The 27,785-nt window shown below is 38.5% G+C and overlaps 1 protein-coding gene across 2 annotated transcripts in view; it reads left to right on the top strand.

Annotated features, from left to right (window-relative positions):
• The window catches only part of GABRG3 (gamma-aminobutyric acid (GABA) A receptor, gamma 3), a 332,814-nt gene that overhangs the window by 298,757 nt on the left and 6,272 nt on the right, over positions 1-27,785 (top strand). For both annotated transcript variants that reach the window (XM_010580475.1, XM_010580474.1), the window contains exon 7: positions 21,676-21,828. In XM_010580475.1, the coding sequence (XP_010578777.1) occupies positions 21,676-21,828 (153 nt within the window). The remainder of the gene's footprint in view (positions 1-21,675; positions 21,829-27,785) is intronic.

Raw genomic sequence — 27,785 nt, 5'->3', positions numbered from 1 at the left:
CCATTTGGCAGTACTCAAGGTCAGTTTGAGAATGACATGTTAATCAAAAAGGGGATGAAGTCTTCTTTAGCCCAACATATTTCTTATTTAAAATCTTAAAATTTTAGTCATGGGATGGGGTTCAACAAAAGTACAGTTTATGGCTCCTGGTATTGGGTCAAAACCACCACAGACACACTGTAAATAGTAGCAATCACTTATAATCTCACTATGCTGATTTAGATGTAGTCAAAAACATTGGGTTATCTCTGCTTTGACCATCACTTAATGAGGGTCAGGCCACGTGAGAGCCATATACGTTCTGGTTCTATCTGCCACACTCCATACTGGACATGGACACAGGCAATGGGTTTAACAGGGATCTGGATTGTTCAGTATGCCTCACTGGCAACACATCAATATGACTTATTGCAACTTTTTTACACCAATAATCCAACATGGAGATCCAGGGAGCTGGAGCAATGCAGGACCAGGGCTCTGAGGAAGGTCTCAAAGAAAGCTCATTAATGAACTATTAATGAAAGACTCCCAACATTAGTGTTTGGAATGAGGAGTCATATGAGGATGAGAAAGTAGTTCTGGAATGCAACAGAAAGACACTGACAAAGTATCTAGGATTCCCTTTTGTAAAAAACTAATTCTACTATTCTAAGGAAGAAAAGGGATTCACAGATCATTAGCAGACCTTTGTGAAAGCAGGAACAATTGCAGAGATTGATTAAGTTCCCAGGAATGGGGTCCCTGTAAAGATCAACTAATTTCATTATTTCAGGAACAGCAGGATCACAGACTGACTGCTTCTTTATGTCCATCATCCACATGGTAATGCCAACCGAGAACCTCAGGAATAACAGATGTCACCTTTTGAATCACATAGATGGCTGTTGTCTTTCCAGATACAGTCTGCTTGCACTCTGCAGTCAGCAGAGTGATGGTATTCAAGCATTACGAGCTTCAAAATGAGCAATGCAGATCTCTTTCCATACTTGGTAGTATATTTCCCTTGGCCATCTGCTACAAAAAATAAGGGTGAAGGTCAGCATGGATCTTCATGAGTGTTGCCTTCTCCTGCCTGAATTTCCTCCTGCTCTGATGATTGTTCTTCCCACATATTGCAGCATAGCGGTTCACTTCCTTTCACTCTAGACTGACTCTCATTGCCACTGGATTCCCTGCCCTGTGCAACATCCATGGTGCATTGGACCATCATGCGCTTGCTGTCTTGTGCCATACATGAGCCATACAGAAACTTTAAACATTTTTGTCACTACTTCAACTGAAAGCATGAATAATGTTGCTGTATGGTTGCATGACATGTACAGTCAGTGCAGGAAATAAAGGGCGTTACTCCTGCAGTGGCAGCTTCACCTGGCAGTGCCATGGTATACAGCGGTCTATGAGACTGTTTCTGTTTTGAAGTCACAGCCTCAAGGCTGTGTCTCTTCTGCTTTTCTTCCTCCACCTTGGGTTGATTCCACAGTGCACAAAGCTGTTATTGTAATGATTTAGCAAACCACAACACATGGAATATCTTAGACCCATTTTTAATTTGTAGTGAATTTTTATCTTAAGGAAAACAGCTCAGTGGCTTTTGCACTAGAGGCAATGCAAAATTACAGGATTGTGTTAACTCTGAAAGGATTTATGGGCATGGACAAAGAAATTCAATAAGCCTGATTCCCTTACCTTGAGAAAGTTTCTGCTGTAGAAGGAAAAGATAGACAAAAGCAGAAAAGTAAATTTTGCACAAGAACATGAAATGTTCGTCAAAGTGAGAAGCAAAGGTGAAATGAGTTATCCATAAACACAAGTATTCAACAAAGCCAGAAATTGACTGTAGATTTAGTGATCCCTATTTGTGTAGCAGGTTTCTTCTGAAAGCAATCAGAAGACATCCTAGTAAGGACTTAAGATTCAGTGTGGTATTATGCATCATGAAAGGCTTTCCCTCTTCCAATGTAGAAATTCTCTTTTTCTTATTTACCTTACCTGCCCCCAGACCTCTTCTGCTGGGGGATTGTGATCATGGGGTTACTGCTATTCTGAATCAGAACTGACTCAAACTACTTACAGTTTGACAATAGATAAAAATAGCAATATTTCAACCTGATTCCCTTTCCTCGGGGTACTCTTTGTTTTTCCCCTTGCCTGCCCTGTTCCCCACCACTTCATATTATGAAACATCCAGTTATCAACACTGGATATTTAAATCACTTTTTATCAAAAGAGAAAATGAAACCTACTTTTAAAGGGTTGCATCAGGAAGTGAATTTTTAAAGATTTTCTTCTCTTTTCCTTTTTTTTTCTTTAATTTTTGTCTTCTGACACCTGCAGCTTTTCATGCTGTAAAACCAATTTGGCAAACTGCGTAAGAGGTTGATTGTCTTGTATGTTCACAATACTTGTAAGGACCTTCATGGAACGTTACCTGTGGATAGATATATGTTATAGGAAGACCACTAAAATCAGGAAAACAAGAAGAAATAGAGGAGATGGGGAACATGTTCTCTCTTCCCTTAAATCTAGCGTGGTAACTTACATCAGTTTAAGGGGGGTGTAAGAATAACAGCCAGTTAGTATGTAATATTTGAAATTATTTTACCAAAGTTTACATGTCTTCATAAAAAGGCAAGGGAACATCCTAACTATACAGGATTTAAATGTACTGATTCCCTACTATAGATGTATTTATGCCATTTTTTTACTGCAAAAACTGAACATGAAATGATCTACATAATTGGAGACTGTTAAAGCATGACAAGACTGAAGGAAGAAACAGGGAGAGGAAAGATTTACTTGTTCAGCTGCAATATATAAACTTTGAGATTTGCATTTAGTTCCAGTTAAATATGCTTAAAGAAAAGAGAAAAACAAAACAAAACCCAGGAAAACTTCTTTATAACAGTGTCTGCGGAATTAAACATGTACTGGTTTTATTGATGATAAAATGCAGTTTTCTCCCTCTGCAATTCCATGTAAATGCAGCCTCGAGCATTAGTATTACAGGATCTCTGATGATTTCCAGCTTTGTTTTTCCAATTCAGAGTTTTTACTAAGCTGACAGCCTTAACATTAGTAATGAAAACCGGCAGTTTTATTAATCAAACGTGTTCAGCCACCCAAACATCATTAAAACTTGATATAATCTCATAGTGCAAATGCTTAAGCACCTGGAAATATTTTCATGAAATATTGACTTAATGGCAAGTGTCGAGAAGATATCTAGCTGTCTACTCCCTTTTTCTTTAACTATGTAATCTAGCAATGTAAATCATGAACAGGCCTGCCCTGACATTTATAAGACTATGGTCTAGTCTGCTGCCCATCCATCTAAGTAGCTAAATTCTAAGCAGTTTTGGTAAGTTAAGAAGTCTGTTTAATACTTCATTGCTTCTTGTTCAAAGCACATGACCAATGGAAGAAATTATGTTTCCAAAAGATTTCACTCCATAAGTAAAACAAGAAAGAGTTTAAATAATACAAAATTGTGGAAATAGATTTATATTGAAATAAATCATTTTGAGAAGAGGGCTAGTGAAGTTTAAAATGTCCTCACCCCACCTGTGTGTGAGTTAAGGCATGCAAGGAAGAGCTTGCACCTTGGAGTTAATAAATCCAGAGTGACAGATTTCCGGGGAAAATACCTTGCCTCATTCTGTGTTTGAAGAGTTTGTGGGCCCAGTCCAGTCTCCCTCTGGTTAGATTACACTGAAGGAGAAAGGCAAAAATGCCCTGTGGGTCCAGGAGGAAAGAAATCCTCTCTTCCACGTCTTATATTTCTCCAAACTTAATTAACCTAAAAGCATGCCTCATTTGGTGATTTTGCCTCATTACTGTTCACAGTTCATTAATAAATTCATTAAACAATCTTAAAAGTTTCCAAGAGAAGACAGAGCTGGGAAGCGATGAGAAACTGGAAGCTCAGATCAGGGGGCTGGGACTGGTCGGACAAGGACACTAATGCCCAGGGAAGAGGTAAAGTGGGAAAGATGGGACTAGCAGCTTGTGAGAGGAGGAAAATGAAAAACAGAGAAGGAGCTTGGGGAAGGCTGGACAAGAAAACGTCTGTTGTAAGAAATGGAGCCATGCAGTGTTGGAAAGACTGGGGCATGGAGGAGATGGGAGGTGGCAAGGATGAATAGGCTGGGACTGGGATGAGAAGCTGGTGAACTGTGAACTGGTGCTGGAGCTCTTTGTACAAACCAGCTAGAAAGTCGGAGCTGTGGCTGAGAAAAGGCTTTGGACAGAGGCAGAATATATTAAGCTTGGTGGAAAGGCTACATTGCTGTTCAGAGCCTGGAAGGGAGTCTGAGACCCTCAGATCTCACCAATTCTCCACTGTCAACAAAATACTTCTGAACCCATGGCAAAATATCTGTGTTTTGTCTGTTTCTGGAATTAGGGGCTAAATGATCATAGACAGTATCAGTCACTGAGCTCAGGTATCAGTAGGGTTGCAGGATGGCTTACAAATAAAGTAAGGAAAGAAAATGTTCAGGGGAACCTTTTGTTCAATAAGGAAGTGGATAGATTCAATAGAGGCCATTGAATCTAGCAAAACTTTGGATGAAAATCAAGAAACAAGGCTGATTGTTTTATCACAAACAAACAAACAAACAACCTGCTAAATGCAACAACCACAAAGCTTTGACCATTTTGGCTTTTGTCATTCATTGCTATCTGGAAGGAACTGCCAAAAATGTAGTATTCCCTATTGGCAGGGCTTCAGGCTTTGTGAGACTTGATAGGCTCCTGCAGAGAAAATCAAGGCAATCTGCTTTAACAATGCACTGCTCTGTACTGAAAGACCCTTGCAGAACACAGGGAACAACAAGGAAGGTTTCAGCTCTTAACATTGTAGTCTGCTGGTTTTGACATGAACCTGTTTAAAGAATTACCCTATACAATCACTGCGAGAGAGAATCTGAAGAGTCCCATTTAGCAGGACAGGCTAACATAAGAGAATGGCACTTTTCTTCAGGAAAAGTCTTGCAAGGGAAAAGATGTGCAGCCGACAAATGAAAAGAGAATGCATCAGATTTAAAGCTTAGGTTTAGATTTAGATTTGAAGCTGTTCTTGCTTATACCCATCCAAGTCTTTTATTACATTAGAAATATCGTAGGTAGATTAGAAGCTCCAGATCCTGGACTGCCTGTCTGTAGTAAGAAATAGTCCTGACTGTCTTGGCCTCCGCCTCATCTTTTTTTTTTTTCCAAATCTGAATTATTATGGGCTTATGTAGAAATCCATTCAAGGATGGAGTACGTATATAACCACGAAGTAAGAATATCAGTTATCGCTGAAGTTCATTGCTGCAAGGTTGAGAAGGTGGGATGGCAAGGACCAATATATATACCAAGTTTAACCAAATCATAATCTTACAATCTTGAGCTGCTAACTTCATGTATTGCTTCAGTCCTAAGAGTTATCTTTTATGGTTATGTATTTTCACATCTATGGAACTGTATCAGAAATGTTTTTATAGTACTGTCTACTACATTAAATCATCCAGGCCTTTATTAAAACCACTTGAAATTAATTATTCATGAATAGTATCATAAGAGGTATCACAAGAATAGGAAGATATTTCAGAGTGCTCATCGGGATTAATTATGTTTGCCATTTCTGATGGAGACATGTATGTTATCTTGCAAGAGTATAGGTCACTGGCTGGTATTTAGATAACAGCATTATTCATTGGTCCCACCGGCTTCATCAAAAAGCTGTGTTTAATGATTATTTTAAAGAACAAATTGCATTTGCTGACATTAAAATTCAATGTATAGAAAACTCTTGAAGTGATAATTTCCCAAGCAATTTGTAGACTAAGAGGGAGTATGCCAGAGAAAAAAAAAAAAGTGTGTGATAGGTTGAGATGGAGCAAAATTGCATATATATCTTTGCTTAAAGTAGGAAAAGAATCATAACAAGGAAGTAATGAAACAAAAACGAAGACTGCTTGAGGATAGGTAGCTCCAGGTGAAATAAACCAGGTAGAAAAAGGTTGATTCAAGGAGAAAAGCAAGGAGGAATTGGTTAGAGGTTTCATAATTGAACTGATTTGAATATATTCTCAGAATAAGAAGGGATTTGGTTTGGGTTTTTTTCTGTATTGTGGTTATTTAAATGTGCTTTTTCCAAAATAGCCAAAGCAATTAGTTTATGTCAATCATTAATTACAGTACTTGCTAATATAATGGTTTAAATCAAACCAGGTTACAAATTGTACTAAGAAATCTTTAACCAGTGGAACAACTTTCTTCTATTTTTTAAAGTAATCTTTCCAAAAGTTCTGAAAGTAAAAAGCTCCAAGGCTGCAGTATTGTTTGGCAAAATTCAGTTCTGAATACATTTTCACAGATGGCCCATGCATCCCTAAAAACTTCGTGAAATGCTGACCAAATGCAGCTACACATAAAAAAAAATAAAAACTCAAGGCAGTGCTCATAGGTGATCTGTCATTTTCAATTTGGTATGTATCAATATTGTTGTCCTTGTCCTAAAAATACACTTAAATATTAATGGAAAAGCAACCTACTTGCATCACAAGTGATCCTTCAGGCTCCTCCAAGCACTTCAGTTTTAACATTGTCTTCTACTCATTTTCTGACAGTTTAAGGAGGTTGCACCTTCCATTAGCAGCTCATTACCATTTTATTTATGTACAAAGACCCAAAGTTTGCCATAACTGATTGGCAATGCCATAGAAACCTAATTCCAGGGGCTAAACCATGTAGGGGCTTAGCACAATAGCCTTTTACTTGAGCAGGGCACAAGTATTTTTATTCCCATTATTCCTATTGCAATCCTACTGCACAGCCTGGTACAAATTGGAGATAATGCCCAGCAGAGGTCTAGATGTAGAATAAAATTACCGGTAGTCAAAGCTCAAATTATGTAGTCAAAGAAAGAACATGTTAAGCGAAAACTAATCTTAATATCCAAATACTCAAGCGGTTTGTCTAAAGTATAAGTATCACATGGAGCATCTTGTCATAGTCAGGCTCATCAATAAATGCAACAGTAATTGATCAGTGGTAACTCAGTTTCAGAAGGCACTTCTCATTCTATAAGGTATAACCTGCACATAGGAATAGGGTCTCTTTGTTAAGAGCAGTAAAAGCAAAAAAACAAAAAACAAAAAAAGAAGAAAAAGGGATAGGCATAATGTTTTTTTGGTCATTGCCCAGTTTTTTTTTCAAAAGCACTTTTTATTGGAACAAATGTACACAGCAAACTTTACTCCTTATTGACAGAAACTCCTCGAGCACCTATTTCCATAGTGTCAACCTCTACCCTGGGCTAAACTAATGCCCTTCTTAATTATTGTATATGTTGCAAATCACTGAATTGTCAAAAGCTAGTGTTCAGTAAGCAGGTGCTGTCAGCACAGATTCAGCCATAGCACTTGGTTACTGCATCCTTCATGGAGTGAAACTTAAAACTAGTCTTCCTCGAGCCAACTCTTCCCTCAGGTTGATGCCTACTAAGCATTGTGAATATTAATTGTCTTGCTGAGACCTGTGAGCAACCTGTGTAAATAAGGTACTTCATTCTCCAGTCTCTCTGGTGGTTTCTAAAATATGGGGAGAAATATGAAAAACTTGTTTATGCTTCTTTCCCAAAGTAAACTGTTGCTGAGGTAGCTCTTAGGCAAAGCAGGTCTCAAATATGATGGCTGTTCTGTACATGGTCAGGTTGCAAAGGTGTGTATGCTATTTAAATGGGACCCTAACTATTTACAAATTTCCTGAGTTTCCTTGCCACAGGGCTGAATCATATCTCACCAGCTGTTTATTTCTAACCTGTTACCATTTTGTGCATGTGGTATTTTCTCCCCACATTGCATTCAGATTCAGGGCAAAGAGACTGCTAGCTGTGAAAAAAAAATACCAGAGTCTTAAATTAAGACTGCCAGTGAAATTTTTTGGCTGCCCCTCAGGTACTTCATTAAACACTTCATTTTTGTGGTCCTAAGCCCTTCAGAAATAGAAACATTCCTATACTTTCTTCTTCAGAAGACTTAAATTAAGTGAAATGTAGAGAATGTAGGTCCCATACTCTTTTCATTAGATGACCAGTACTGACAGATTCTGTTTGCATATGTGAAATAAATGTACATACGAGAAAACTCTCAAAAGTGCCTGTTGGTCAATCTGTAGAGTGCACAAAGTCCTGAGGGATTTGCATGCTGCAGATGCCCTGTAGCAGGGATCCCAAAGTGGTCCCGCTAAGATTGGAAAGCGATCAGTATTAGCAGGGCATTTATATAGCTGCAATGTGGGCTGGTGCCAGACCACGCTGTGCTTAGAGCCTCCCTCATGCTCATCCAATTACCTTGTAAATATGTGGCATAAGTGAGTTAGAAACCTGTACCTCATTGATTTCCAATAGAGTGAAGTGCTTTTGAAAGTGCTACCACTAATAGTTAGGCTGCAGTCAGCAGAAGACATCCTCTGAGCTAGAGTTCACACCTAGTTGTTTAATGAAAACAGGGCATGGTTACAAGTCCCAGGCCTGCGAGACCCAGCAACGAAGGTTGTTCATGCCAAAACCACCAGTGCAACTGGAGGTACGCAGGAATTATGAACTGTCAGCCTCCAGCCTTTCTGTATTTATTCTGTTCCACCAGCATAGCTCTTCAAATTTTTAACAGAGTCCTTTCACATGAACGAAACAGACTTGGCCCTTTCAATAAAACATGAATGAAAACTTAACGTTTTACAGACATTTGGAAAAAAATAAGTTCAAATCGCATGGTCTGCTCTTTGCTTCTATGTGCAGACTGGAGCTTCAGCCACCGCAGCAGCACAGTCATTAAATAGTTAAAAAACAAATAGATTGTCCCATATTTAGCCATTCCCAAGTTGTTCTCCTCTTCTAAATAGTTGGTTGAAGTTGCTGAATTTTCAAAGACTTTCTAGTATTACAGTCAGTTAGAATTCATCTCATTTCCCTTTCAATTTGCACGTATCTGACATACAGTCCTCTTCACACAGGCCCATGTAAATGGGTGATTAATGGTGATTCATGCATTGAAGCACAGCAGGCAACTCCACTTCCTCCAAAACTTATACATTTTTAGGTAATTGCATGAGTATTTGTAGTTGAGGAAAACTGGAACCTATAAAGTAATAATCAAAGATATTACCATATGCTCTTCAAAAAGTTAGCATAGTTGAAAAATAAATCCATAGTTTGGTCTGGCTTCATTACACAGAACTGGTTTTTTGTTTGCCAAAAACTAATTAACTTCTGGCATCAGTGGATGTCGATATCTTCCTGCACTATAGTTGCTCCATTCTACAATTAACTATGAATTGGGAATGAAACATCACTTCCATGTCACTGAACCACTCATTCATCCCTTTCTGCAGAATTTTACAGGAGTCCTTTCTTCCCTCTGCAGTTCTTTGTGGCCACTCTTCCTTTTCTGGATCATGCAGGGAAGATGTAGAAAGACGTGGGCTCTTGCCCAGGAGTGAAGAGAATGAGTAAAAGGTGTCACTGAAAGGTACTCAGGGAAAACAGCTCTGTTTCTTCATTTGCAACAGGGGTAGCGTTGGTAGTTTTTCTGACAGTATGTAATTTAACAGGACCCCCTTAAAAAATTAGTGCATGTTATTCTCCTGGAATTTAAATATTTCACACTGCAGAATATCAGATAAACAGAATTCATCAATAAGCAAAAGCAATTCCTTAGAGACAGCAAGGAGAGCAATATCAAGAGACTTGGGCTAAACCCCTGATTTTTAAGCTAACACTATTGGCAGGTTAAAGCCAAGTTTATTGCCAGTTGAACCAAAAGAAGAAAATACATCTGATAAAAACAAGGGAAAGTTTGAACATGGAGTTCAGAAATGAAAAATATTACTCATAAATAGAGATGAACAGATAAGAAGTAGTTGGATTTGGATGAGATTTAGACTGGCTTTTTCATTCATCACAAAGGAACTGTGAAGTACCCAACAGACCAACTAGATAATCCAGGAGGGTAGTACACTAAAGAAAAAGGGCTAGTAGTAACAGGAAAAAAGGAAGCATTTATTTAGCACAGAATTAGCTTATTAACAGCACATTGCAACAAAGGCACTAGGGGATGTGAAGGAAAAAACATTACATTAATACCAGAGCTACAAGCCAGGGAAATTAATAAAGGCAATCGTCATGGCTTGTTTATGAATGTATATTTGAAAAGGTCGTATCAATGAAATTTGAAGAGAAAAAATACTCATTGTTCAGAATGTAAGAAAGACTGATAATAATCCAGTTAGAAAGGCTTGAGTAGGCAAAGAAGGAGCTAAAATAACACTCAATCAGAAGTGGCATTACCTTTTTCTAGCTGTCAAATGTCTTGGAAGTAAGTAAGTGTGAATGCATATGGATCAATATTTTTCTTTATTCTACCAGATAAAATAGCAAAAAGAATGCAAGCTTGCATCTGTTACAGACTACCAAATACCTCTGTAGAAAAACAAAACACATCTACCTATAATGTGAAGTGAGAAATAGCTGCGCCAGACAGCTTTGATCTGAAAGAGTATGCTAGAACACTCCTCCTGCAAATACTAATATTCCTTGGAAATTCTCGACCTTACCATTTACAATTTCTTAACTAAAAAAGCATTGTTTCCAGCACGCAGGAATTTGGTGTGAGACAGAAAGTTCGAGTGTAAAAGATAAACTAACTCTTACAGGTCTTTTGAATGCGAGTAATCACTTACTGGTTTTATGTGTGTCAAATAGAGAACACAATTTAAGAAGGATGTGAGGGTACTTGCATGTGTCCAGAGGAAGGTAACAAAGCTGGTGAAAGGGCTGGAAGGAATGTCCTATGAGGAGCGGCTAAGGACTTTGGGCTTGTCTGGTTCGGAGAAGAGGAGGCTGAAGGCAACCTCACTGCTCTGTACAGCTTCCTGAGGAGGGGACGTGGGGAGGGAGGTGCTGATCCCTGCTCCCTGGGATCCAGTGACAGAACACATGGGAATGCTGTGACAGGGGAGATTCAGACTGGACATGAGGAAGCATTTCTTTACCAAGAGGGTGGTCAAACACTGGAACAGGCTTCCTAGAGAGGTGTTTGATGCCCCAAGCCTGTCAGCATTTAAGAGGCATTTGGACAATGCCCTTAATAGCATACTTTAACTTCTGGTCAGCCCTGAAGTGGTCAGGCAGTTGGACTAGATGATTGTTGTAGGTCCCTTCCAACTGAAATATTCTAGTCTAATCTAGTCTAGTCTAGTGTTACCAGCCACTTCCCCAGTACGACCTCTTCCTTAGTTCCTTCTTTACTTAACATACCCTTTGATAATTTGGTAACAATAGTTTAAAGAGCTGACTGGAGATCACTACTGCCCATTTTAACAAGTCCTCAAGGAAGGCTTGAGGAGAAATAAAACACCGGGGTTTTTTTCTTTTTTTTTTTTTCCCCTCCCTCCAGTTTCAAAAAACTGTAAATAAAATGACCAAAGTAATTACAGGCTTTTCATCCTGGCATTGGTCTCGATCAAAGTTATGGAACAGCTGATCCTGGAACAGATTAATATAAATGTAGAGGATAATACAATTAACACCAATAAACATTCATTCATAGAAACTAAATCCTGTCAAACTAGCTCAATATCCTCTTCTAAGCTTATACATTTCTGATGATACAATGTCCATTTGTAAGACATCTCACTTGATGCAGTGTGGCATTTTGATTAAGAAGCTACAGTGATAAGAAAATCATTGTGGCACACATCACGTTATTAAATTTTGACTACCTGGTAAGATTCACAACATAGCTGGAAAAACCATTATTCATCAGGACCTTCTGTTGAGATGCTATGTCTTCTGGCTTGATGCTATTTAATACTTTTTGTTAATGATGGAGAAGCAATCATAACATTAAGACTCATTATGTTTATAGGTGACAAAAAGGCTGAGGGAGCGGTCAATAATAGGTACAAGTCAGGGTAGAAAACAGTTCAGATAGCTTTGTAGCCTGGATTCAAGTAACAATAGACATTTCTGTACTTCAGAATGTGTTTTCAGGATTAAAGCATGTTTTTAGGATTGAAGCCTATGGATTTTGCTTTCCCAGAATTGGACACCTGCCATTCTGGATGCTGCAGTTCTAAAGGTTCTGGGATATTTCTTGTCAATTAATAGCTATTTTAAAATATACTCTTTGTTTGAAGGTATGGCCAAACTACCAAGCACAGATTTTGGATATGTATTCAGAGAAAGATTATTCCGTAGAAGAAGGGCTTTTCTATTATCTCTATATGTTATGCTTATGCAGCTGCTATTAAAATAAGACCTAATTCTGATGGCTGCACTTCAAGAGTTATTCTGAAAAGTCATGGAGTGCACGAAAAGAGCCAGAAGATTTATTAAAGACTAGAAATAGTTCCTTGTGTTAAGAGACCATAAGTGTTTATCTTGAAGGATAAAGGGTAGCTGATTATCATCTCTAAATACCTGCATGAGAAAAAGAAAACTGGTTGAAAAGGGTTCTTCAGTCTAGCAAAGATGTATTAAGACTCAAGGTCTGAGCTGATGCTAGATGACTGCAGACTAAGAAAAACCCACCTGTTTTTCACAGTGAGAATAACTAAGCATTGAAAGAACTTCCAAGGGTTGCAGTGCAACTCTATTGCTGGAAATTTTTAAATGAAGATAGGATGCCTTTCTAAAAGATGTTCTACTTTATCCATAACTTTCGGGTTTGCAGCAGTGTTTACTTCAGAAAAATCTTATACCATGCAGAAAGTGTGACCAGATAATCACTATAGTCTTTTCCAGAAGGCAGCATGGTCAACAAGGATGGGCTTCCAACAGTGAGATTCTATTTAAAGCTTTCAAAGGATTATGAGGGAAATGGGACTACAAGAGTGTATGTTAGGGACAGTTGAGGTGGACTAGATGTCAGGATGGATGGGAAGAAACAGGTTACTCCATTCCACAATTATAAAAAAGTTGTCAGAGTACAGTCACAATGGTGAGGCCAAACTCATGAACATTTTAATTGAACAAAAAGAACATTGGGTCATGCAAAATGTTGCTTTTTTTTTTAATGGGTAAAATTAAATTCTGAGGAAGAAGAAGAGAGCATTCTATTTGAAAATGTTGAAATGGGAATTTTTGATAGCTAATTGAAAACTATTTCAACTGGTTTGGGAATTACAAGCTCACCAAATTCAGTCCTGTGGGACTTCATAACAAACTTCAGTACAAAGGGTCCTCCTCCCATAAACAACAGCTCTTGTGAGTAAGAAGTTCAGTCCTAGAAATAAATGAGAAGTGATCAGCATTGACAGATGACATAAACCTGGGGGTTCCCAGGCATGATTTGGTGCTTATTAAGAGCAAAGTGAATACAAGAGTCATTAGTGTTGTATATTCTCAGACCTCCTACAGTATTTGGTGCTCTGTGGATCATGAAGAATGTTCTGTTCAAAAACCATTGCACAACTCCCCATCAATAAACCCTCTGAGAAAAAGGTTCCTACATAAATGACACTCATTTTCACTCTGATCCCACATCTACTTTCACTGATGCAGGCAGCTATGGTAATTTATTATTGTTTTTACTTCATCTGCTATTGTTCGCTTTTATTCTTCAAGCACAAAAGAAAAACCTATATATGGTAAATAGCAACACTTCTTAGGAATAGTGAGTAATGGATCATGCATGGTACACCATATTTGTATATTGATTTTCTCTCAGACTGGTGCATGAATGCAAATGGAGATTATGTGCATAGCTTTTCTACTGTTAAGGCAGAAATCGAACTGGACTGGTAATTATGGATCGAAGTCTTGCTTACAGTATTATACATTTTTATTCCCATTATGTGGTATGACAAAACTGCATTTTTTGGAGGATTTTCCAATATTACTTGTACCTTACAACAACCAAATTAAAATTCCATTGTTTTCATTAGTACCCCATTTGGAAGAACTTACGAAATGATACTTCATGTTGTAAAACAAAAATGTCATTATGCCTAAAGATAATAGGCCTGAAATACCTGAGAGCAATCCTGATGCTTGTAATACTGCATAGATGAATAAGATGCTACAATTTCACATAGCTTTTGTTGGAGGAGAGTATTATATACAGTAGTAGGACTGGGAAGAAAGAATAGGTGCATTTGGCAGGACGGCTTGTATAAGTATATAAACACATAAGTATACAAATAAGCAAAACATTCTTGGTCATGCCACCAAACACTGTAATTTTTTTTTTTTCCTTTTTTTTTGCAAAGCTTGTATATTTACAATTAATTTTGGAGGTCAATTGTGTTCATGGACATTGATCCATCTCCCAGGTACATTCAAAGCGCTCCAGACACTTAACAGAAGATAGGGGATATACTTATAATTGAACATGATTTCTACAAGCACAAACAATGCTGTTGGTGTTTGGTTTCTTTTTTTCACTATATACTGGTATAGTAATTTGTCTATGATAATGGGAAACTTAAGCAATGATTTGGCACTCATGGTGTGCATGCATTTCTGGAAAATTTGCTTTTCAAGTGTTAAGTGCTGAAAGCCAAATCTGGGCTACACTGGACTTGTACACACATACAGAGACACATCTTGATAATGCCAAAGGCAATTATGAACTCAAACCCAGAGATCTTTGGTACACAGAAAGCTTTTTTGTTCTCTGTTTGTTCAATGTCTATTACATAAGACCCTTGCCTGTGACTGGGCATCCCATAGCTACTATGGCAATACATATAAAAATGACACCTCTGAAGACCTGTATGCATTTCTTGTGTGGCTAAACATGCAGCTTATGCAGAAATTATGTATGTAATGAGTGCCTGTTACCACTCCAAGAACACTCAAATTATTTGGGATGAGGTGCAAACATGTTTCTCTGCTGTACACATGCTCCCATCTAAGCACAGTATCTTGGTTATGTAGGTATCCCCATGAAGATACCTAAATGTCAGAGCAGCATAGGGGAATCTAAGACAAGCCATTAAGTGATGGCATGACCTGGATCATTTTGTTCTTCCTTTCGGCTTGGAAACATTTGTCCTAGAGTGCTGTGGAGCAAAGATTGTTCCTGGAAATGAAAACTGTTGATACATGCTGATTGACACATTTTGGAGCAGTCAGAATAAGCCTGCAATAAGTCCTCAGCATTTCTTCATTGCTTATAAAGATGCTGAAGAAGATAAAGGCATTTTTAATTACACTTTCATGACTCTCATTCCTTCTACACTTCTCTTCAAGAGAACTGTAAAATAATGTTTTCACCTTTGTCTTTTCTGTTTAAATAGCTCCATTTGGAGTCATAACCACCTGTGAAGGCATTCATCTATTTCTTCTACCACTTTGCTTAGTTTTTGGATCTTCCCAAGTTCAAACCTCCTCCATACCTGGACTGGCTGGAGACCAAGTATCTAGGAAAGTCATGTTAGGCTGGGATACCAGCTCTGTAGAGAGACCAGCTGCTGAAGTATTAGTAATAGGCAGTGTAATTTAAGAAATCCTGATTCCTCTGTTTTCATTTTAGTAATGGTAGTAAGAAGATAGCTTGAACTTCCGCTGGGCATGTCTCTGAGGGGTTGGGATGATGGCCTGGGATGTGAAAAGGCCTAGTTCACATGGTTCTTCTGTCTGATTTTGAAGAAAATTTCTACTCTCAACTAGGCAGGGTTGGATTTCGTACCACAGTCTCTGTTTCTGCCTGATTCTGAGCTGAGATATTCTTTCCAGATAGTGCAAAATCTGGAACCTGAAACCATCTCTTGAATCTAAAACTTGCATGTCCCCAGCTGACACTAGCACTGCCATGATAGCATGCGTCGCTTCCAAAAAACCCCTCTGGTGAACATTTTGCAAAAACTTCTGTAAATACTGACTTTGACGAAAATTTATTTTTTTCAATGGTTTTATTTGTCAGCTGTCTGACCAATGTATTCAACAACAGGAGTGGTGTCCTGCTTGAGCTAGTTGTTTTCAAAAATTACATTCTACCCTAATGTCAGAGGGAAGAATTGTAAATGAAGGCATTTGGGATGCAAGGACACCATCCTGGATGACTGATAGGCAATAGCCAAACCAGTAGAAAATTTTCAGCTTAATAAGAAAGCAGAGAAACCTGGTTCAGGAAAGAAAAAATGGAGCTTTGGGAAGCAAAGAACAGAAAACAGGAAGAGTGAATGGCAGGATTAAATAGGGTCTTCTCTTGGCTTCCAAATAAAATAAAATTTAAAAAAAACCAACACTGAAGATTAGAAACTTAGTTTGCTCACTACTAAGTAAATTAGATTTATTAAGATAATAAGGAAGATGCCTCATTGTACTCTCTGTGGTCTCAGTGATCAACAAAGACATACTTGTGACACACTGTGTGAGTCCTCATTCTAATGACTAGGACTTTTTTCTGTAATCAAACTCTCGTAACAACATGAATAAACTCTGCCACTCCTCATATTCTGCAGTTCTAGTGATGGACAGTTAGCAAGTAACCTTCACTCACATGCTGAAATTGCTCTGAGTATGCATTGTAGTTTCATATTGCAGTCTGTGTAAAATCATTCTTTGTGTAACTTTTTTCTAAGATAATTGGGATTGTAGTACTTCTTAACCTCAGAATGTAATCGGAGGATAAATGAAAATGTGTGAGAAGATAGTATAGTATGGTTTGAGTAAATAAATTATTTACAGTATATCATTTTATATTTTTAGAAGATTTTTTAAAAATAAAATAATCAATTGCATTCTGCTCAAACATTTCAACTTTAAGGGAGCTGCTTTTGGTGCAATATAGGCAAAATACTGGCAATCTGGTCAACCATGCCATTAGTCTTCAAAAGACAAAGGAAATAGGCTATAGTTTAGCATTGTTCATTAAAATCCACAGCAGTTATTCCTTTAAAAATCATTATTGTTCTAAATAGTGTCCTACTTTCAAACTAGAAACTTAAGCTAATATAAGTCCTATGGGTCACAGACAGCAATCATTTTGGTTTCATGGGAAGCATTGCTACACTATTCCTATTACTCCAGATTTGCTGCCTCAAGATGCATCTTTTGCTCTCATTATAGAAAACTGGTCAGGCACTATTTTGCCTCAAGGTAATTTTCATTATTTCAGTGAATTGATGGTCTGATGGTTCAGGTAAAAGTTAGTTTGCCTTCCTGGGAAATTATTTAAATGTGAAAAAGTAGAATTCTTCTCTGGGTTTCAAAGTGAAGTTTTTTGGTATTAGCTATTCCAATGGTCCCTTGCTCGGCAATCACTGTGTGATTACTTTTAAACCAAGTACACTGATTTAATGATATGCAGTTTGGAAGGAGGTTTTTCCCATCTTTCCTGCACTGTGGGGCTTTGTTGCACAATCAGTCCCAGCTTCTCTTCTAGCAGCGGCAGTAATGGCAAGTGGAGCTCTGAAGGCTAGCAAAGGAGCAAGGAGGCACTGTGCAGAGCTCTTGAAAGCTTTTTCTCTCCTTTGGCTTGCTCATGCCTGCAGGACGTACAGAATGAATTGCAGGTCAGGTCTTTTAGAAGAGAGGAGAGTTTCTTTGTACAAATTATTTTGTGTGTATAGAGAAAGTCAGAAATGTATGTACCATGGCTATTTTCCTTTAAGCTGCAGACAAGTGCTTTTAGATATGTAGAAAATAATTACTTCTGGAAGGAGTAATTTTTTATTATAATAATAATAATAATAATAATAATAATGCAGTTTGGAGTAGTGCAATGAAGAAAGTAGACATAGCACGCACATGCTGGCTCTTCTGTATGTAGAGAGACAATTCAGGAATCTCAACAGAAGTTGACTTGGCTGAGGATAGAACTGAAGTGGTAACTTAGTTGAAAATTGTAATTTACTGTAGCTATTAAAAAAAAATGCATTCAGTACATGTTTTACAGAAACATGCTTGCCTCTGACAGCAGTCACAACATTGCTGCTTCCAGTTGGGGCTCTGCATTTCAGCAGGGGCAATTTCTTCCTCCCACTAAGCATAGTCATCAGCGTTCATTGTCTCTTAGCTGCATCATCTCTCAGCGTGGTTAGAGTACTGTAGGAGAACCAGCAAATTCTCCTCTAACTTCCACTTTGCATCAGTAATTCCACTGAACCAAATTGTTCTCCCAATCTTTCAGTATATTATCTGTCAGTGTGTTGCCATAGGTTAGAGTACAGCACAGAGGGTACAGTATAGAATTGTGTATGTACAGCTGCTGCATGTATGACTGGGTCTGCCTTCTCCATTGTGAGAATTTTTGTATGGATCTCAGACAAGAAAATAGGTTAGTGGTTAAATGAATGAAGCCACTCACTATCCTAGGATTTCATATTCATTAGGTGCTTGTTAGACATCTATGGGTCTTTGTTGGATACTTGGAAATTTGCAGCTCCTTGTAAAATTTGACCAGGTCACAGTTCCTTTATTTAACTTGCTGGAAGGATGTTCTGCAGAGAAGATGAAAAGTTCTGTTGTAATAAACAGCAGGGGAGGGAAAGAAGGAAGGGAGGAAAGAAGGGAGTAAGGGAAGGAGAGAGGGAGGGAGGAAGGGAAGGAGGAAGGGAGGGAGGAAGGAAGGAAAGAAGGGAGGAAGGAAAGAAGGAAGGAAGAAAGGAAGGAAGGAAGGAAGAAAGGAAGGAAGGAAGGAGAAAGGTAGAGAACAGAGGAGCAAGGAGAGAAAGAGTTGTGCATGTCCTCAAGGATGAAGGCATCAAGTTTAACCATGAAACAAAGGAGGAAACTAACTGAAATACCCTTTAAAAGGTTAAGAAGTTTATTATATTTAGGTAAAATAACATTATCACCCTCATAGAAGTAGCCCAATATAGGTTTCACCATGAAATCAAGGGGTGTGATTGACTCCTTGAATCATCTGCAGGTGTCTACAATGTCTTTGTCCACATCTGAGCCAATCACTCTCCTTTTTTAATCACAGGAGAAAAATGGAAATGTTTTGGGCACATTCACCTCCTTCTAAAGTGTACCTCTAAAACAGATTAAACAAACCATATACTAAAAGTACCAATTTATCTTCATTAAGTATAGAAAGGAGGCCACACTGTGCAGGTTATCTGTAGAATTTACCTTCTAGATGTCTAAAATCAGGGGAAATTAATGCTGCCTGAAAGACACTGAATCAGTTCGTGACTAAATGGACTCTCTCGTGATGGTAGACTCTCTGTGTCATTTAATCTCTGCCTCAGTTCCTGGCTGCAAAACAGTTGAAATGTGCCATATTTTTCTCCCACTCTCAGTTTATCCGGTTTATTTCAGTTGAAGACCTTGGAAGCAGGGACTCTGCCTTACTTTCCCAGTATCTTACTGTCCAGTATCTAGCCCCACTCTTGTTTGCTGTGCTGGGTATCACGATCATACTATTCAGAGGAGCAGTGACCTGTGTGTGTACTTGAATTGTGTGTATCATATATCATCATACACAATGAGAAGTCTGCAGGTTGCCTTGCTTTATACCAACCTCAAGCAGCTTATCCATAGATGTGCAGTTCTAGATAGAATAAATGAGTAAGGAAAATGTAAAGGCTTGGCATATTTCTTATAGTCTTTGATTTCCTTTTTTTGCTCATCCTTCTGACTTGACAATGTTTGAAACATTATCATAGCTTTTTTTTCCATGGTTGTTGGGTTGGTTCCTGTCAGTAGAAGCACTGATTTACACAGCCTCTGACTCCTTACACCTATTTCTATGAAATTATCTCAGTTGCTGTGGTGTATATCTTTCTTGGGTGCGGCAAACCAGATTAGGGAGCTGATGTAGGCTAACAATAAGCCAGCAGAACCAATGGTTGCTAACCCACATCAGTTCCCTGGTGCCATTCCCTGCACAGAGAAAAGTGCTGAGGATTAGTGGAATGAAGGTAACCCTTAGCCTGTGAGCAACCCACAAGGCTCACTATGTCATGATGTACTGCAATACCTCCTACTTGTAACAGCAGTGAGCTCTTTCATTAAAGCTCTGTCCCGTAATGCCAAACACACAAAGCTTCTGAAATGACTGTCCAACTTCTTGGGGTCACATGCTTTTTACTGGCACAGTACACATGAAAATGTACGTATTCATCTAAGAGAGGCATGATGGAAGCACCCAAAGGCCTACCAACCTCTTCCAAATATATCTATCTCAAAGTGATCTACTTAACACATAGTAACTTTTCCTTTTGCCTCATTGTTTTAAGTTTCTTTCCCCAAATCCCACCCTCAGATTTTTAATTACCTTTGACTTCATAGCTTATGGTAGCTCATTCATTTTACAGTGGCCTTCAGAGATTCTTTGGACGGAAGTTATTCTTACCGAATTAATTTCTTTTCTATGTAATATTTAGCTATAGTCAAAATATCCACTGTATTAAATGCATTTGTACATATGTTCTCTGTTACTAGAACATTAAGCTTTAAGTTGTCTCAACTAATGAACCCATTATGCCTCTACCTGGGTGAGTTGTGTGTACATTCCTTGGAGGATTAATCTCTCTGTGCTACCAATTTCTTCAGTCTTCTGACACTTTGCTGTAACAGGACAGACTTACCTACCTACTGCAAATGACACCTTCTGCAAATACCATATTCTAGAAAGTCAAGGTTTGTAACAAGAAGCAATAGAGTTTATTAGGTCAGGTCTGACGTGGTCAGCAAAACCTCATAAAAGTTCTCAGGTGTATAAACTCTTCTTCACATCTGAAATAGAAGCAACTTACTTCAAGCAAAGTGCAGAAATAGGTCTCAGTTCAGTTTCATTACTGTTAATCACTCTGACTGAGAGAAAAGGATAGTTAACATCTATGAAGCTGAGGGAGCTGTTAGTAAGGAGAGAGGTGATAAGGTCAGTAGCCTCTACTGAGTAGAGAGAGAGGGACAGATTATTATCCCTTGTGGAGTCAGGAGGGTTAGCAGAAGAGATACTGTGAAGAAAATCATATAATGTGAGATAAACTAGCCTTCTTACTGAGCTCTTGATTTTATGATTTTTACTATCCAGCAGAATAATAAACTTTATATCCAGACTCACCTTCTGAAGGTTTACAGACACCACAAGTGACCACAACTGCTTTGAAATGGAGGAATGCTGACAAAAAGAGGCTTGATTTTTAATGATGAGTCCTTTAAAAGCACACGGTCTGACCTCTCTCTCCAGCATTGAGGGTCTAGTGTCTATAAATGACTTCTTATGTAAAGGCATATTTATGTGCATGCTACACTTGCCATAAAGACCCCTACTGCCTGATTCATATCTCAAAAGAAGATAACAGAAGTCACTCAAAGCTGAAATTAGGGCAGGGAAGACACAGCCTGCAGAAGGAGGGATTTTATGTGGCTTTGTTACAGAATCTGGTGAATGATAGTAGCTTCATTTTTGTGGCCATGGACCCATCCAGAAATATCAAGTCTGGAAATTCAAGATGCCTTTCAAAAATTTACTCATCCAAAATGATTACTGAAAGCCTCTGCCTGTCCAAATAGACCAACATTTCCAGAGAGACCTAAAACTAAAGGAAATTAGAATGGAAAAGTTTATTTAAATTCTATTCAGTGAGCATTACTGCACAGATGCTCTCGAAACACTAAGAAATATTTCATATGCAGTGTCTTTATGAAGCTTAAAAAATTAGCACATCAGTGAACTGTTTGTATCTCACCACAATGTCAATTTATTTTCTGTGCTATTATTGCAGGTGATTATGTAGTCATGACTATATACTTCGACTTAAGTAGAAGAATGGGATACTTTACTATTCAAACATACATTCCCTGTATATTAACAGTTGTTCTTTCCTGGGTATCCTTTTGGATTAAAAAAGATGCCACACCAGCAAGAACAGCATTAGGTAAGTTGTTAATAATTCCCTTTTCTGCTCTCTTTGTGTAGTTCCTACACTATCATTTGGAAACATCAACTTCCTTTCAAAGAGACCACTAGCTATATGCTTTGGATTATTGCTACCACATCTTGCAGACCCAGATCTACCTATCACCGAAGTACCTGGTTTTCTGCCTTTAATAGTATAATTAAAAGTAAACTACCCTGACCCTTTAGAATGACACTGCCACCTATTTTGCATAATATTCTAGAATTAATGTCTGCCTCCTTGTTCTCACCATGATATTTTAGTGACATTTTTGAAGAATAAATTAATTGCACTGCTGGCTTGCTTCCTTTCTGCAACTCTCCCCCACAGGGCATTATGTCTTATATATACAGAAAACTGTGGGATATAATAATATTAACTCACGCAAAGTGTTTTAGCTTGCATGCTTGAAGTTAAGCACCACACTGGGTGTATAGATATTTTTCATAGACTGTGGAGATTTATGCTGGTATAGGTTTTCCAGCAGCTCATTTATGTCAGGAGCAGCATGTGCGTTTTGGCATTGTGCTTTAAGATACACTTAGAAATGTTGACCATTTATTCTTATTTCTATAGGAAAACCTATAGGTTTTGCCAGCATCAAGGGCATAGGGCTCCATAATAGGCAATTATAGGAGTACATCAGAACTGAAGGAAAAACATTTTAGTCCAGATTGTGGTTGCCAGGGCTGCTGAGATGAACTGATTCAGAAATCTACCAGTCTAGGGAAAAAGGGAAGCTATGTCAAGGTTTACATGCCTGTTTTCAAGCGCAGAGGTTACCATGCCCATCTATTCTTTGCTTCCTCCTGCTGGAGTTTGTTACCATCTCCAGTTAACCAGCTGGACTCTCTAAATCATTTCAGTTTGAAAGAACAAATTATTAAAAACTGACCTGCCTGACTTTTTGGACTGAAATCAGACAGGAGGCATTTGTAGGAGCAACTGAGTCCCCAGGTTTGAGAGGGTGATACTGCTGCAAGGAAAGACTGGAGGACAAGGGCTGCGAACAGGCTGCACCTCCTTGGAGGACACTTGAAGGCAGCCTGCAGCAGGCAGGGTGTTCTCCAGTGCTGCTGTGTGACGACAAGCCTTCCTTCAACCACAGTATAAGAGAGGCCATTTGTACAAACCACCTCTGATCCCCTAAACAGCTGATCAAGAGTCATCAGTACTCCTCATCGTTTTTCATCCAAGTAACTCAGTGTTTACCAGAAATGGTGGTTACTTATATGTGAATCCATTTCCGTTAGCTCTCTTTCAAACACCATGGAGAGGTGCTCTACTTGATTTCAGGAGGAAGACACCTTGTTTGACAATGCAGACTTTATATAGTTGTTCAAAATGGCTTGTCCTCTTTCAGTCTGTTTCTCTCCTGCACTAATAAATCTGAGCAACCACCAATTTTGAGGGTGCTGTGGCTTCTAGCATAAACCCCCTGAAGGCCCTGAAGGGAAAAAGAAAAATGAAGTGCTAAAGAAACTTTGAAGTCCATTCACTCCGAATGAGATTTTAGCTGCTAAATCTCTTGAACTTGTCCAGAAGTCTGACCCCCACTTTCTAAGTCCTTCACTCATGCAAAAAACATGCAGTCATCTATTCAGGGTGCACTAAGGCCCAGGTTACAAACATTCTTCCTCCCAAAACTTCTAATGCTTTGATAGCTGAGTAACTTTCAGCTGAATGATAGAAGAAATATGTTACCAAAAATATCCTCTAACTGTAACCCCCTCACTAGCCACAGCTTTATTTAAGCAATGAAGCTATATGCCAGCCATTCCTGCTATCAATCCTTAGGTATCTTCCTAGGGGGAAGTTGTATCAGCTTTAATTCTTAGTGGGTGACAAGGGGTATCCTTCCAAACCAAGAGCAGCTCAGTGGAGCTATGGAACATGATCAATAAATAGAACGAAAAGTCTCAGAGAACCTGTAATAAGACAACTGCAAGCAGCCAACACTGGTTCACACTTTACAGATAATTCTGCATTAAAACCCATTTTGTGTGAGGTCAGCACAAGACCATAACCTGCTGGATTTGATCCAGGATTTGTAAAATTAACAGGCGTAGCACTTCTGACTATAAGTCATGTGGCATCATGTGGGTCCAGTTTTCTGAGGTTATTTTCCGAGAAAGAAATATTCAGTCCTCCCTCCCTTCATGTGAGTGCCAAAGTGCCTTTATACTGTGGCTCCAGCAACATGATGGACCCTAAGACTTACAGTTATTCTGTGACTGCCTCCACCTCCAGGACAGTGTGAAGACTATACAAAGGTGAGGACAGAGCAGCTGTACAACTGCCTGTTCATGGCTGTATAGACTTGCCTCTGATGTCCAGAAAATTGAGCAACAGGTCTTTAGAGTACTTCTCTGCTGAACTACTTTCTTCTTAAATTGGGTGACTCAGTGGAGATAAGGAAAGATTGACCGTGATCCATCTTTCTAAATAGGAGTCTGAAGCCCCGTGTGTGTGCAGAGTCACACAGCATCCATTTAGGTTATCCTTCTTAATGCATAACAGAAAAGGGAGAAGAGGCATCTAACAGTTTGCATTACTGATTTTCTGTAAGCAGTGTTCATACCCTGTCCCTGAGGGAGGTTCCCCACACCACACAGCTCCATTTTCCAATTAATTAGACACGGAAGTAAGTTAGATCACTAGTCCCAACAGTGTGGCTCTCCCTGCCTCATCCCCTTAGCCAGCAGGAACTTCAGACAAAATATGTATTCCTATACTGAGGTCATGAATTTGAAGTAAGAACATAAAAATGAGATGTTCCAAGGCTATATTCAATGGCTATCATGACTAACTCCTAAAACTCTGATGAAGAATTAAATTACTGGGCTAAAATATAACTTTTTAATAAGTCAAATGACAAGAAAATAATATATAATGGGTCACCTCTTTTTGTGCACAGAGTCCTGTTGCTCCAAAACCAGCAACGGCCTGTTGACACTTGGGGTGCAGTAAGCAGATGTTCCCAGTTTACTGTAGGTCTGCTTGTATAGCACAACTTATAAATCTGTCTGAGCAGCAGCACACATCCACATTTGCATAGTGGCACATGGTGAAATTTTGAGTAATACAGCCAAAGGCAAACCGCTGAAATTCTCCTGCTAATTAGTTGAAATTAATTGTAGACTCGGTGCACCAGACCTGCTCCAAGTATAGCTGCATTAATGTAAAGGGCTAGCATCAGGGAAATATTTCACTCTCTGAAATTAATGAGTAATTTCCTGAGCTATTGGCAACTACTCACAATTACATGAAGGACAGGTTTTACTGCTTTCTGAATAACGCTAAGTAATAAGCTATTTCTGTGCTGGAAAAAATAAATGTAATCAGGGTATTTGGCTGTGAGGGTGAAAAAATGGGACCATAAATATCCTTTCAGCAGCACTGTCTGGAGCCATCAAAGTGCTCTTTAAAAACTTGGCATCATAGTCCCTTTTTCATATGCACTTTGAGGGGCTGAGGCCCAGAGTGGCAATGTGATTCACTCCAGGCCACCTGAAGAGTCAGTGGGAAACTGGAAATAGAATTTGAGTGTTGGATGAGAACGGTGTTTTGTGATCCCAGGTTATTCTGCCCTCCATTCAAAGAGAAAAAAGAAAGGCTCTCTGCTGTTTCTGCTTGTCTCTAGTGATCAAAATTATTTTCTCCCTATGTTCATAGTCAAGAGCAGCCAGCAAATGTCTGAAGAAGAGTTATGATCTGGAAAAAAATAGGTTGTTTTCCTTGAAGATGAAGGGAATTAAGTTAAACTGAAGCTTTCATCCAGTTTCCCCCTACTATTTCAAAATGGGTATAATATGTAATAGGACTAGGCAGCTATTACAGAGCAACTTCAAACTGCAGTTTAAAAAAATACAATGGGTATCAAGGCCAGCAATGTGTTGATGTAAAAGAAGATACAGCTGATGTTTAACAAAAAATGAACATTGCTTTCCTTGCCATTCCATCTTAAGTTTATTCACTAGAAAACCAAGCCAGTGCTCTAAACAGGTGCCAGACCAGAAAGGTGGAGAAATTAAGTTTATAATGAGTGATAGCATGGGGAGAAGCAGTACACCTTTCCTCCAGTGTCCCACCAACACACCCTTTGGAAAATAAGAAAAAATGAGCCTCGCTGACCAAAGGGTTTCTAACACTGAACCTCCTGCTACCTCACTTCGCATACAGTTGCCCAATAAGCAGCTTTTACACAGTAATACTTTTAAACAACTCTTTAGGCCAATGATCTAAAGGTTAAAGTGTTCTCATGCATTATGTATCCCTGCATCATTTGATCTCCCAGACAGTCCTTTTTGATTTATCAAATAGCATCTTTGGTGTGGAATTTCCTAAGAGAATATAAATGTCACAAAATGGAATTTATACACAAACTTGTAAGCTCCCACTTACACTTGTCTACCTGGAAATTTTGAAGCCAGGTTTGTTCAAAGCTGTCCTTGGCTGATATTAAAATTGTGTTGAAATAGACAGTTCATGAGCACTGTGAATTTCAATAACAGATGCAAAGCTCACTTTGCCATACGGGCTTCCTCAAAGTGAGAGACTTAACAATTTCATCTGGCAAGGTTTATTGCATTTGAAACTACTCAACAAACCTAATTTTGTTAGCGTGAGAGATAAAATGAGCTAAAGGTATGTAATCTAGATATTCTCTTTGGAAATAATGGGTGCTGCATTTTATTCATATATGCATATCTATATTCTGACTTGTGAATGTATAGGAATACAAAACTGTATTATCTGGTGCACCTTCTTTCTCTTTGCTCTCTGTATGTACCCCTATAAGGCTAATTTTAATATTTTAAAATTTGTGCCAATGTGTTAGATGTAAAAGTGATACACTCAACAGAATTTGCTTGTTTATGGTGTGAGCTGGAATCCAAGTCCAAGCGTCATCTTACATGAAGAATGATGCTTTTCCATTGGATTTCATATCATAAAAATATTTTGTATGAATAATAGAAGTAAAAATATGTTTATTTTACCTTTGGATGTTTCCATCTATGTGCTCAGCAATCTTGTCCCATGCCCTCACTGTAATTTGAAAAGTGACATATAATCCAGAAACTATGATAGCTTGTGAGAATGCTAAACTCTCCTTTCCCCAAGGTTTTATATTATGGTAGCAAAATGTGATTTGTTGTCTAAGAGACTGAGCATGTACACTATTAATATCTTAAAACCAAAATAAATCTTACACTATTGCTGTGTCTATAAATTTAGTAGAACCTACTTTGTTTCAAACAGCTAAAATTAGTCCAGAGCCATCCAAAACTCCCAGATTCTGTATCAGTGGGGCATTTACAACATGATTTACTGGTCTGGTTTTGCTTAGTTCTCACCTAGAGCTTCTAGGTTTCCAAAGTCTCAAGCATGATTTGGGCAGGCAATTCACATTCAGCTCTAAGGCGCGGATATAGGACTCAGACCGAGTTGAGGACTTCTGCACTTAAGCACAGAGGTTAATGGTAATTTTTCCTTCACTTTTTTGCCTTCCTGTCCACAGTCACTTTGGAAGCTGGTCATCATTACAGATACCTGCACGGTACTTCTTGTCACAAATAATACAAAGTTATACATCCATTTCAGTAAAAATAGAGGAAAAACATTACATTGTCAATACAGCACTCAGTAGAAAAACTGCAGACCTTTGCAGAAAAAATGGTTTTGAGCATTGCAAGCTTTTTTCTTTTCTCCTTTTATTTCTTTTTAGGCTTTTAATAAAATAAGTGTCCTAAAGTAACCTATCACAGGATGAGCAGGAAATAAAAACTTTCCCTTGAGTCCATGTAAAAAGGACACTGTATATTGTGCTGGAAGAACACTACAGCTTTTGAGGAATTTTTTAAAGGTAGTAAAATACCGGAGAGCAGATGCATGTACATGTGCCTCTGAAATGGACAGATTTGTGTTAGAAATCT

This window comes from Haliaeetus leucocephalus, unplaced genomic scaffold (genome assembly GCF_000737465.1).
Source record: "Haliaeetus leucocephalus isolate CR32 unplaced genomic scaffold, Haliaeetus_leucocephalus-4.0 Scaffold712, whole genome shotgun sequence".
Classification (NCBI taxonomy): domain Eukaryota; kingdom Metazoa; phylum Chordata; class Aves; order Accipitriformes; family Accipitridae; genus Haliaeetus; species Haliaeetus leucocephalus.
The sequence above is the reverse complement of the archived record's forward strand: the minus strand, read 5'-3'. Positions and strand labels throughout refer to the sequence as shown.